This window comes from Psittacula echo (assembly GCF_963264785.1).
Source record: "Psittacula echo genome assembly, chromosome: 10".
Classification (NCBI taxonomy): Eukaryota; Metazoa; Chordata; class Aves; order Psittaciformes; family Psittacidae; genus Psittacula; species Psittacula echo.
This window is the reverse complement of record NC_137741.1, coordinates 2,322,736-2,335,177: the sequence shown is the minus strand read 5'-3', so window position 1 is coordinate 2,335,177 and position 12,442 is coordinate 2,322,736. Positions and strand designations below refer to the sequence as shown.

Genomic DNA, 12,442 nt, shown 5'->3' with positions numbered 1-12,442 from the left:
TGTCACCCCCCTTCCCTTCACAGCGCTGCTCTTTGGCCTTCACTGCCCTTTGCAAGCCGGCAAGATGGAGTAGGGGGGGCTTTGGCAGGGCGAGAAGGCCATGCCGGGGAGGGAACTGCTGGGAAAAATGCCCCCACTGCTTCCCTGTGGGGCTCGGTACCCTCCGGAGCCCCTTCCCCGGGTGAACATGCAATGGAGGGCCCTGTCTTCCCCATGGAAGTTCCCGGGCAGGGGCTTTCTGGGAAAACTCACCGAGCCGAGAGCCATGAGCTGTTCCGTCCCTGTGCCGTCAGCAGCCACATGACAAGCGGACCAGGAAGCGCCAGCCGCTCACTCCTTCCCTACACCGCATCCTCGCTACGGCCTCCGGTCCCCACGGGTATCTCCCAGCTCCAAGGGGGTGAGAAGCACAAGGGTGGCTCCTGTCTCCCAGCTCAACTCCTACCCGCCGGGAAGATGGGAAGCTCCAGGCTGGGTGAGAGCCCGGCAAGGAAAGCTCCTGAAGGAGGTGGTTTCTTCTAGCCAGCATCCTCTGTGATAGGAGCAGGCCTTGTCGGCTCCTCTCTGGAGCACGTCAGGTCTCCAGGCAGCCAGGCAGGGACGCTGGGTCGGGCTGGGGACAGGCAGAAGCCATGCTGGCCGCAGTGCTGGGAGCACAGGGCCGGGCTTAGGATGCTCTGAGCACCAGCCCCGTGCAACGCACCTGCACCATGTTCAGCCGGTCGGGATACCAGGCCCTTCCCTTGGGAGACTTTGACCGCTTCCAGCAGTCCAGCATTGGGCTCTACAGTGCCCAGAAGGGCTTCTTCTCCTTTGGATCCAAGCAAGATTCCCTGGGGCCAGCCGGGAATACCACAGGTGAGTCCCAACCTTAGGAGGGGTGTAGCTGCTTCTCTCCCTATTGCTGGAGGGTGTCCCACTGGCTGGGTGGCCCCTGCGCTTCCCTGGGGTGCATGGAGGAGAGGCCTGGATTGGGGGTTCACAGGCAGGGCAGGGAGGGTTGGAGCAGGTACATCTCCCTTTCACCCCACTGCAGAGTCCTCCCAGGGTTGGCTGTCCTGGATCTGCTATGGAATTATCACCTCCTTGGTCTTCTTGCTGATGGTTGTCACCTTCCCCATCTCAGGCTGGTTTGCCTTGAAGGTAAGGGCAGAAGACAGGGCAGGAATGGGGTGACAACCCACCCTCCATAGGGAGGACAGCTCCCAGCTGCCCCTGGTCCCTTTGGCACCTCAGGACCCAGGGCTTTGCTTCAGCCCTGCTCCAAGCTTTCCTATTGCAGATCGTGCCCACCTATGAGCGAATGATCATCTTCCGCTTGGGCCGCATCCGAGCACCGCAGGGACCTGGCGTGGTCCTGCTGCTGCCCTTCATCGACCACTGGCAGCGAGTGGATCTGAGGACAAGGGCCTTCAGCGTGCCCCCCTGCAAGGTAAGCGGCCACAGGCTTCAGGGCAGGATGGAGAGACACCTCTAAAATACCCCGAGCACATGGATTTTGGGGTGGTCTGACCCTTGGTGCCATGCATGGACCCCGCTTTCAGTTCCTCCTGGGGTTGTAGCTAGTGCTGTGAAGGCAGAGTCCTCACCTCTCTGCAGCTGAAAAGTTCCTCTTGACTTTGCATACCTTGTTCAATGGGTGTTCCTGGCTGCAGGCACCTCAAAAACATCCACCCCTATCCTTTCCAGATGTCTTTCAGTCACAGTCCCATGCTGGAAACTGTCCTCACCATTCACACTAGCCCAAACTTCATCATTTCAGTTGGTTTCATTTCTGATGAGCTTCTCAAAGAGACCTAGAGCTGCTTGCCAGCTGGGGAAGAAGTGAATGCCCTTGCTCCCAGGCTCTGTGCACAAGGGTTGGGCAATGGGGCAGAGAGGGGAAGAGATCCTGACCCCTCTGCCCTAGCTGACCTCCAAGGATGGGGCCGTCATCTCCATGGGTGCCGACGTCCAGTTCCGCGTGTGGGACCCCGTGTTGTCTGTCATGATGGTGAAGGACCTCATCGCGGCCACCCGGATGACGGCGCAGAACGCCATGACCAAGACCTTGATGAAGAAGAGTCTCCGTGAGATCCAGGTGGAGAAGCTGAGGATCGGGGAGCAGCTACTGGTGAGGACTGCCCCAAAGCCTTGGGCTCTTGGTGTGAAAGTAACAGCAAGGGAAAGATGGAGCTGCTCCAAGTCCATCTGGCCATGGACCTGGCCAAGGAAGGGAGCTGGGAAAGTGGGGGGATTAGTGGGAAGCAGATATCTTCAGCCTGTGGAGCTCTGTGCCTTGTCTCTGAGGGCTTTTTGGCCACAGAGAAAAGCGCACATGGTGTTGGCAGGCTGAAATCTGACCCCCATATCTCCACTAGGAAAATGTCTGGAGAGCTGCAAACTGAAGGGGCAGCAGGATAGTGCTGGCAGAGGGGTGATGAGTAGTGCCTGCAGCCAACCCGGGCCAGGCCAAGATCTTGTGCGTTGAATGTCTACAAGTGATTATATATATTATGATATAGGGACCACCATACTAGGATGTGTTACCCAAAGGGAAGTAAGGAAAGGGCCAGCCTGGGAGGGAGCTATGGAAAGGGGAACAAGACAGAGCTGTCCTCCCCGTCCTGACCTCCTCCTCCATGCCAGGGCAGCAGGGTTGAACGTAAGCATGGACAGCTTGGAGGAGCTGGACTGTTGAGCCTGGTCCAACACCTCACGTCTCAAGCTGGTGGGTAGCAGAAGTATAAGCTACTGGATGCCCACGGTTGGAGTGCTATGGTTGGATGCTCTCCATGGCCTTACCCAGCTCTGCTCTGTGGCCTCTTCCCAACACCTCTCCCTTTCTCCCTGGCTCTGCAGCTGGAGATCAATGACATGACCAGGTCCTGGGGCCTGGAGGTGGACCGTGTGGAGCTGAGCATGGAGGCTGTGCTGCAGCCGCCCCGGGAGAGCCCTTTGGCCGCTGTGCCACCCGTGCCCGGGCTGGATGGCACCATTCAGCAGCTGGCTGCCCACTTCTTCAGCAGCACCCTGGCTCTGGCAGGCAGCGGGACCGGCGCTCCAGAGGCAGGTAATCAATCTGCTTCTCTGCCTGGGACGTCCCTCCTGGCCGGTGACCCCGTGTCCTTTGGCTGTTTGACGCAGAAGGCAAAGTCTGGGAGATACCATGCTCCTATGAGCACAAACAGGGGGGAGGAGAGAGGACAGCTTCGGGCACAGATCCAGACCTTTCCTACAAGACACTGGGGAGGGCAGGAGCAGATCTGCAGGAGCCTGGGCTCAAAACCAGCTCAGTTCTCAGTGTTTCCGTCAGGCAACCCCAAGCCTCAGCTTTAGAGTCACACTGAGGGCAACGTGGGTTTATTGGGGTTTTTTCCAGAAGCCCTGCACCGGTTTGTGTCCTGCTGTTTCTTTCAGGGGTAATTTTCCACCCCCTGGTAGCATGGCAAGAGTAACCCATGGCAGACGGTAGGAAATGGCAAAACCAGTGGTTGTCTTCTTGCTTAGCTGAAAACACACTGGTTAAGTGGGCTCCTTTACTCTGGAGACCTTCTGTGGTGGGTCCATGCAGACCAGCAAAGCTCACCACCTCACAGTACCCTCTGCTGTCCCATTGTCCCCAGCAGACAGCGTGGAGACAGTGAATGAGACGGAGCCTCCCACCGCTCCCGTCCTTGCCAGCAGTGCCCAGAGGAAGCCCAGCACGGACGAGCTGCTCGCAGCAGTGGAACCCATCCTCTCTGAGGCCCTGGTCAGCCAGGTGGGAGCATCCTACCAGGTCAACATCGCCCTGCCCAGCGGCGCCTGGAGCACCTACTTCATAGACCTCTCCTCAGGTCACTACCCTGGGGTTGCTGTGTTGGGGGGAGGGGTGTTGAGCCTGTGCCCTGTTTTCATGCTGTGAGCTCCCAGGCTTGGTGATCAAAGGTCCCAAACCAAGGCCAGTTGGTGGCCCCATGAGAGGCAGCCCAGGGTCCATCAGTTGCGCACTGCAGCTTGGCCACCACGGCCGTGAGTCCATGCTCCCAAAGTATAATCTGGTTCGGGTTAAAGCCATGATTTTTCCTTCAGAAAGAGAGTATTGGGAGAAGGTTGGCAGCTGGGTTTCCTGGTGGCTGGCAAAGTGGGGTGGATGGCTGAGACCTCAGGTTCGTTAGCTGTTGATGCCACCAGTCTAATGGGGTAGCAGTGGAGGGACATGAGAGGACAGCACCTTGGGCCACTGCCATGCTGGAAGATGCCCTAATCCATCCCCCCAGAGCTGCTGATGGTTTTCCTGGTGGCCATGGCAAAAGTAGGACGAGGCTTGGAGGCAGACCACTGTAACAGGACATTGGTGGATCAACACAAGAGACATTTATCTTCATAAGGAGGAAGCACTCCTGTGTTCAAAATCATAGAATCATAGAATCACAGACTGGTGTGGGTTGAAACGGACTTTAAAGATGGTCCAGCTCCAAACCCTCAAGTGGAAGACACCTTCCACTAGACCAGGTTGCTCCAAGCCCCATCCAACCTGGCCTTGAACACTGCCAGGCCCTTGTCTGTCATCTGGCTCAAGTCAATCCTTATGGAACAGCGGCGGTGAATGCCAGCGGGCAAGGCTGGATCCTGAAGCCCTCTGTTCCTCCTTCTCCCACCCGTTGTGTCCTACAGGCAGCGGCCGGGCTGGCCATGGCGTGCCCGAGGGCATCCCTGATGTCATTCTGGAGGTGGCAGAGAAGGACCTGCAAGACCTCTTCTCGGGTGACCTGCGCCCCTTGAGTGCCTACATGAGCGGGAGGCTGCAGGTGAAGGGCGACCTGCACCTCGCCCTGAAGCTGGAGGAGCTCATCAAGGCGATGAAGCAGCGTAGATAGAGCAGAGCATGCGTGTGGGTGCGTGTCTGTGTGCATGTGTCTGTGTAGGTGTGCGAAGGTGGGGGACATGCAGGGGTGCCGCACAGTGGGGGCCTTGTCCTGCTGGAGCTTCTCCCTGTGGAGGCTGCAGGAGCCGGTGAAGACCTGAGCAGGGAAACTGAGGCTGAGCTCCATTGCCCGTCCTTGTCCTTGCCTTTACCTCCCCTGCCCATCCTTTGCTTACAATGGGATAAGAAGCAGTCGGCACCCCAGCGTGTGCCAGTTTGCTTCCATGTCCCTTGGCCAATATGCCACCAGGGCACAGCCTGATGTCCTGGTGCTCCCATGATGGGCTGCATGGCCAGACTGGAAGGGGCATGAACTGAGCAGGTTGGATTGAGAAGAGCCTGGGGACACTGTGATCAAGCACAGTAGCCATGGGATGGGCAGGCAAAGCAGGGCACCGAGACTGGCTGGACCAGGCTAATGGGATACTGGCATCCACGGGGAAGGAGCAGAGGTGGTGATTCTGGGAATGACTTGCCTTGGAGGTACCCAAACCTTCCTGACACAGCAGTTGTGGAACAAGCAATTGCTCTAATTTGTGCTTCAAAGTGCTTTGCATGTGTGCTGTGAGGCCTGTCCATGGGGCACATGGACTGTACATAGGCATATACGGATACTTATTTATTTTGTAAGCTTCCTTTCTATCAGCACTCAATGGACAATAAACCTGGTCTGCAGCCTTGTGCTTGGGCTGATGACTTCTGCACCCCTTAGTGCCTCAGTTTCCCCAACGGACCACAGGTAAAGAGGTGCTGGCATCAAGGAGGCTGTGTGGTGTGACTCCATCTCACCATATGGACATGATGAGGACATGAAGTCTTGCCACTGTAAGGAAGAGGTGTCAGGATGCTCCCACTCTGGGGATGCTCGGCCCCAGCAGCACCCAGCACCCAGGGGTTAACGTGTCTTGGCAGCTTCACCAGGCCCCAGGGTGCTGTGCTGGACCAGTGGGACAAGCCTGACAGGTTTGTGTCCTGTACAAGCCAGGGACAAAGGGCAAGGAGGATGGAAATGTTTCCACAATTGAAGCGTTCCACGGGTGCAGTGAGGCCAAACCACCTCCTGAATGTCTCCTGCAAAGCTTGCAGCTGGGTGGCACCAGCCTAAGCCAAGCTTTGGAAGACCCTCCATGCAGGGGAGGTGACAGTAGTGCCCTGCTATGCCCCGTCCTTTTGGGGATGCCAGGCGAGGTGAGTCCCAAGGGATCCTGGTGGTCCCCACCCCATGGTGATCCCCATGGTGCAGATGTTTAGAGGGGTATCGATGCCTTGCATGAAGGGGTAAAGAAGACCCAGGACAAAGAGGGATGCGGAAATCCTCTCCAAGGGTGGGGGGACAGTTCCTGACCCCCTCGCAACCTTGGGGTGCAGAGGAATAGGCTGGTTTCGCCCTTTAGCACTGCTCCCTCTCCCCGCCGGAGTGCGGCAGGCACTAGGACCTAGTACATTCCCAGGGCGATGCCGTTCCTTGGGAAAACGCCTCTTTTCGGGGGGTCTCGAAGTCCCCCCCGGCTTTCTTCCCTCCTGGAACGGATATCCCAGCTGGGAAGCTCTCTTACGGAGGTGACCGGGGCTGGGAGCGGGCTCTGCGCAGTTCCGCCCCGACACGGAGGAGGAGTTACGGGAAGCGCGGAAGGAACCGAAAGTGCGGGCAGCGCGGGCAGCGGGAGGGGGGGTGTCGGGTTGGTCCGGCCCTGCACGCCCCGCCATGCCCGGCTCCGGCACCCCGGTGAGCGCCGGCTGGCCCCGGGGCGGAGCGGGAGGTGGGCTCGGGGGTGCGGAGGGTCTGGGGCGGTCCAGGCCAGCAGGAAGCGGTTGGGGAGGTGGGGGTAAGGGTTCTGGGATGTTACGCCCCTTTCCTGGGTTTGGTGGGTGCTAGGGAGGGTCTGGCCCCCCCACCCTGCCAAGGCATAGATGTGGGATGGAGGGAGGGAGGAGTGGGGACGAGGGGGACAGGGAGGATGGTCCCACCATGGCAGGGTGACATCCGGAGGTCTTTGGGTCGTGGAATCACAGAATCATGGAATGGTTTGGGTGGAAGGGACCTTAAAGCCCATCCAGCTCCAACCCCTGCCACGGGCAGGGACCCCTTCCACTGAAGCAGCTTGCTCCAAGCCCCTGTGTCCAACCTGGCCTTGAACACTGCCAGGAATGGGGCAGCCACAGCTTCTCTGGGCACCCTGTGCCAGCGCCTCAGCACCCTCACAGGGAAGAGCTTCTGCCTAAGAGCTCATCTCAGTCTCCCTTCTGGCAGGTTAAAGCCATTGCCCTTGGCCTGTCCCTACAGGCCCTGCTGAAGAGTCTCTCTCCAAAATCCTTGTACATGTTTCCTCTGTGTCCCATCCCCTGCATTGCAGCCCCCCTCAGCCCCATAGGCAGGGAGACTGTCCTGTTGCCTCTTTGCTGCAGGGGGAGGAAGTGCTCATGACCATTCCATCCAACCTTACCACGGTGCATGGGCCACCTCTGGCCTGTTCATGCTGATGGCTCAGTGGTTGCTCTAAGTAGGGTTTGTGAGTTACCTTCCTCCCCCAAGGTTTAGTCTCATAAGCTCTTAAGTCTCACCCCTGCACTCATTCCTCTTTCTCCTTCCCTTCCCAAGCTCCTAGAAGATGACTTCCAGTTCATCCTTTGCGAGGGCTGCCAGCAGGAATCGCCCAACCTCAAGCTCCTCACCTGCCTCCACACCTTTTGCCTTGGCTGCCTGAGCAAGAGCAAGCCCATCGGGCAGTGCCCCGTGTGCCAGATGCCCATCCCTCAGGCCGGCAGCATTCCCGACATGGACAACCTGCTCTTCATCAACCTGCAGGCCAGGCTCAAGGTCTACAAGAAGATCATTGATGGAGTTGACTTGTTCTGCGACAACTGCAGGAAACCCAGTGAGTTCTGGTGCTGTGAGTGCGAGGAGTTCCTCTGCACCAAGTGCTCTGAGGCCCATCACCGCTATCTGGCGAGCCATGAAGCCAAGAGGGTGACGGACATCAGGGCAGGGTCTGCTAAGGACTTCCTTGAGGGCACCCGGAGGACCAGTAACTTCTGCTGCTCCAACCCGACCCATAAGAACCAAACTGTAAGGTAGGTTGAAGAGGTCTGTCCCCAGCTGGGTTGATTCTCTTTGTGCTAGTCCCTGATGGGACTGAGCGGGGTGTCCCTGTCCCTCTGCTGCCCTGGTTTCACCATGTCGTGGAGAAGATGGGGGAAGTAGTGACTGATGGGCTCTAGGGCATGGATGGTTTGGATGAAGCCAGGTTCAAGGTGGTGATGGGAGAGTGGGGACAAGGTAGACCAAGGGAGGGGAGTGTGTGGGGTGCTCCTCGCTAGGGTAAGGAGGATGAGGCTGGTGGAGCTCAGCAAGAAGAAGGCCTATTGCATCAGCTGCTGTGCTGGACAGCAGAGAAGGGTGGGCTTTGCTGCTGGTGCCAGGCCAGCTTGGAGAGGACCTGGGGAGCAGCATGGGTGCAGCGCAGGACGAGGTTTAAATGCCCTCAAGGACAAGTCCAAGCAAGAGGGGAAGGGGCTGGAGCATCTGTGGAGGCCAGCAGTGATGCCAGGTGTGATGCAATCCCTGCCTGCCTGTGTCGCTAGGCCACTGCTTCCCAAGGCTACCAGGACGTATGTAAGGGATGGATGATGATCTCCACTCCCCAGCTGTTATAGTCTTGCCTCAGGCATCTTCTGGAGCTCAGATGCTCTTTGCTCTCCTGTTCTCATGCGTAACCCCAGTCAGTGCTCACGGAGGGGCCGAGAGCTCCTTCCTTCACCGCCCTTGCAGCGTGTGGATGGATGCCCCCCACCCGCAGCTCTCGCACAGTCAGCGCAGCGGCTGTGCCCGGCGCAGCAGAGGAGCGGGAACCTGTGCAGGGTGACCCGAGGTCTTGTGTCCCCCCTGGGGGAGCCTAAACCCAGGCGTGGCCCCGGCGCGGTGCCTCCTGAGCGCAAGGGGCGAGCGGGGCGCGGGTTGCGGAGGCGGCGGTGCGCAGGGCAGGGTGCGAGCTGGCGCCGTGGCTGTGCTTGTCCCCGCAGCATCTACTGCCAGCAGTGCGAGAAGGCGCTGTGCTGCTCGTGCGCGCTGCTGGACAGCCGGCACACGTCCTTCTGCGACATCGGCAGCGAGACCCAGCGCCGGCAGCAGGAGCTGGGCACCATCACCCGCGCCCTGCGGCAGCAGCGCGGCGGCTTCGAGGCCACGTGCGCGGCGCTGCGGGAGGAGGCGGCGCGGCTGGAGCGGGCGCAGCGGGAGCTGCGGGAGCTGATCCGGCAGCGCGTGGAGCAGCTGGTGCGGCTGCTGCGGCGCGAGGAAGAGGAGCTGCTGGGAATGGTGGAGGCGCGGCAGGAGCAGGGCCGGCGGGAGCTGGCGCGGGAGCTGCAGCGCGTGGAGGGGGTGCTGCGGCGCATGGAGGCGGGCGAGCGGCTGGTGGAGAAGATGAGCCTGTACGCCACGGAGCAGGAGGTGATGGACATGCAGCCCTTCGTCAAGGGCGCGCTGCAGGACCTGCAGCGGGCTGCGGTCAGGAGCCAAGCGCAGCCCATGGACTTCGCCGAGTGCAGAGCCAGGCTGCAGGCGCTGGTGGAGCGCGTCGAGGGGCACCCAGGTGAGGAGGCACTTGGCCAGGCGGGCTGGTTGGGGGGACCGAAAGCAGAGTTGAAGGTTATCGTCCCTGGTTAGACCATATTCTCCATGGGTCTCCTTCCATGTGGAGCCTTGATGGCCCTGTGCCTCCAGCCTTTGCTCATGTGATGGGCACAATCCAACCCCTCCCAAGGGTGGGATGCAGTTGTTGCATCCATCAGTTCCAAATCAACCTTTGTCTCTTGGTCTTGTGGAGTACGGCAGTCCCTCAAACACAGGTTGACGGGGAGGGAGCATGGTGAATTGCTTGGTATGGAGCCATGCCACGGGTTGAGGGATAAGGGAGCTGTGTGGCACCTGGATGGAGATGGGGCACTTGGAGCTGGGGCTTACAGAGGCTGCTGTGGCAAGGAGGAAGCGGCTGGAAGAGTTGGATCAACTCCGCCTCCTCTCTGAGATGTGTTTGTGCTGGTGACATCTGCAGGTCCCTCAGGGGCCATAAGCACCGTGCTGGCCCCTGACCCCTTGTGCTCCTCGTGTCTGCAGCCAGTTTGGCTTTGCTCAACATTTATCCATAAGCACATCTGGGGCAATTCCCCTTTGGGCTGTTGGTTACCACCTCAGGATGGTGCATCCAACCAGGAGGTGAAATGTTCCGTGGGAGCACTCCCTAACAGGGATGGCAAGAGGTCCACGAGCACTGCTGGGTTTGCCCACATCTTCCCCCAGCCCTTTGGCAGCAGTGGTGTGGTGGAGATGCTGATGGTTTGGGAATGATGAAGGCCGTGGTGTCTGTGGTGTGTGCAGGGATGGTGTTCTGGAAGATCCGGGTTAGGTCAGAAGGTGGTAGAATCCTTCCAGGAAACAGGCAGTGGGAAGCAGTGGGTGAAGAGACTTTGTGGGGTCTTCTGCTCTGTCCCTCTCCTGCTGTCTTCAGACCTGGGCTATAAACAGTGTCCTCCTTGGCCTGTTGTGGGCATCTGCCACTGAGCTCCCCAGGGCAAACTCATGAGCTCTGGACTATCTGTAGCTCATGGCATAGCTATAGGCGGTCCATCAGCCTAGGGGTGATGTCCTGGTGGGCATTGTCCCTTCACCTCCCCTCTCCACCCCCCCAAGCAGCCTGGGAGGACCCTCCGAGCCCTCATTCTCCCTCTTGCTCCCTTCAGTCCCCATTCCCAAAACAGGTACCTCTGCTCCCCACCATGCCTCACTGTCTGAAGATGGGACTGCTCTGATCCTCCACCCGGAGCCTCCCAGGGAGCATTACCAACCACATGGAGGTCTCCCCATGGGGCTGCCTGCCCCCCACCAGCCCTGTGCCCCCGTATCGGACCCCTCCAGCAGCAGAGGACACGTGTGTCCAAGGCAGGGAGGGGATGTGTCCCCCACCCAACCCACATCTCCAGCCCTGCCAATGCAGAGGGATGAAGAAGCAGAGAAAGATGCCAGGTCAGCCCATGGGGACACTGTGCCTCTTCCAAGGAGCATCCAGGACTCTCTGGCCTTGCTGCAGGAAGATTTTGGTGGCTGGGCCAGGTCCAACAGGCAGCAAGTGGAAAAGCTCCTGAAGATGGGCAATCGCCTCCTGCAAGCTCAGCACAGGGCAAACAGGCACTTGGTGTCCATGACCCAGGAGATCCGGGCCATGTCCCAGTCCCTGGCCAACATTGCCTCGGCTGTGGGCCCCTTGCTGCAGTCCACGGGCAACCCACAGGACCCCCAGCCCACAGACATGGAGTGGCCATCGCTGCCCTCCGGCATGCTGGAATTGCTGCTTCCCAGCACCCTGCAGAGGCAGGAGCCACTGCTCCCGGTGGCTGCCACGGCCCCTTCCCATGTGAGCATCCCTTCTGCCACCCCCCCTGCAAGCCCAGCACGCTCGGAGCCCCCCAGCCCAGCCTCCGAGGAGGAGCATCCCAAATTGAGGCATCCCAACAGCAGCAAGCGTGGTGGGAAGCCCAGCACCAGGCTTCGGAAGCGAAGGAAGAAGTGAGGGGCTACAAACCAGAATGCTTGCCATGGGCTGCAGCTGCTTGGGATACCCTTATGGAGACCAGGGTCTCCAGGTCATCTTGCTGTGCCAATAAATCCTCATGGAATGAATGGTGCATTGATCTTTTGCTGGCTTTGGAAAGGCAGCATCTCCACCCCAAATGAGCCCCATGGCAATAATGTGGTTGGGAACAGCATGGTCCTACTCTTTTCTTTTGCTTTCCTTCCCAGCATGTGTGACCTCCTGGCTTATGGGTCTGGGATGGGTGGGAAGGCAGCAGACCCATATGGGAGAACTGGAGGGAAGGCTTTGGGACGAGGATGGGTGAATGAGCGGGTGGGTGGCTGGGCAGCCCAGCTTGCAGCTCACTGCTGGATTTCGGCCTCAGTAGCATCTCCAAGAGATTCCCTTCAAGGAGTCACAGACTCGCACAATCAACCAGGTTGGAAAAGCCCTTTAAGCTCATCCAGTTCCAACCGTTCCCAGCACTGCCAAGGCCACCACTAACCCATGGCACTGAGGCCTCGTCTCCACGCTGTGTGAACACTTGCAGGGACGGTGCCTGCAGCCCTGCCCTGGGCAGCCTGTTCCAATGCCTGAGCACCCTCTGGGGCAGGAATTGTTCCTCAGCTCCATCTAAACCTGCCCTGGTGCCGCTTGAGGCCATTTCCTCTTCTCCCACCCATTGTTCCTTGTTCCTTGGGAGCAGAGCCCAGCCCCTCCTGGCTCTGGGACTGGCAGGAGAGAGATGCTGCTGCTGGTTGTGGGCCTTGAGGGCTTGGTTGCTCCTTGCTTGCTCCTTGTCCTCCTCCCTGGCTGCCCAGGACCTGCGCTGGGCAGGGTTGGTGGTGCCTATTGGGGACTACGAGCCCTGGTACTCACTGCAGGGGTGAATTAAAGCCCCGCATCTGAAAAGTGACACATCTGCCTTGGCAGGTAGAGAGATTCCCTGCTTGGACAGCTTAGAGGAGGACGCGATGAGGAGTGGATG

At 59.3% G+C, this 12,442-nt stretch overlaps 1 protein-coding gene across 1 annotated transcript; it reads left to right on the top strand.

Annotated features, from left to right (window-relative positions):
- Positions 1 to 710: 710 nt before the first annotated feature.
- STOML1 (stomatin like 1) lies at positions 711 to 4,841 on the top strand (the record flags this gene model as incomplete). The annotated part of the gene is made up of 7 exons (XM_080626082.1): positions 711 to 858; positions 1,037 to 1,143; positions 1,283 to 1,432; positions 1,910 to 2,113; positions 2,842 to 3,052; positions 3,609 to 3,818; positions 4,639 to 4,841. 7 exons carry the CDS (start codon positions 711 to 713, stop codon positions 4,839 to 4,841), a joined length of 1,233 nt encoding a protein of 410 aa, XP_080482208.1.
- Positions 4,842 to 12,442: the final 7,601 nt, after the last annotated feature.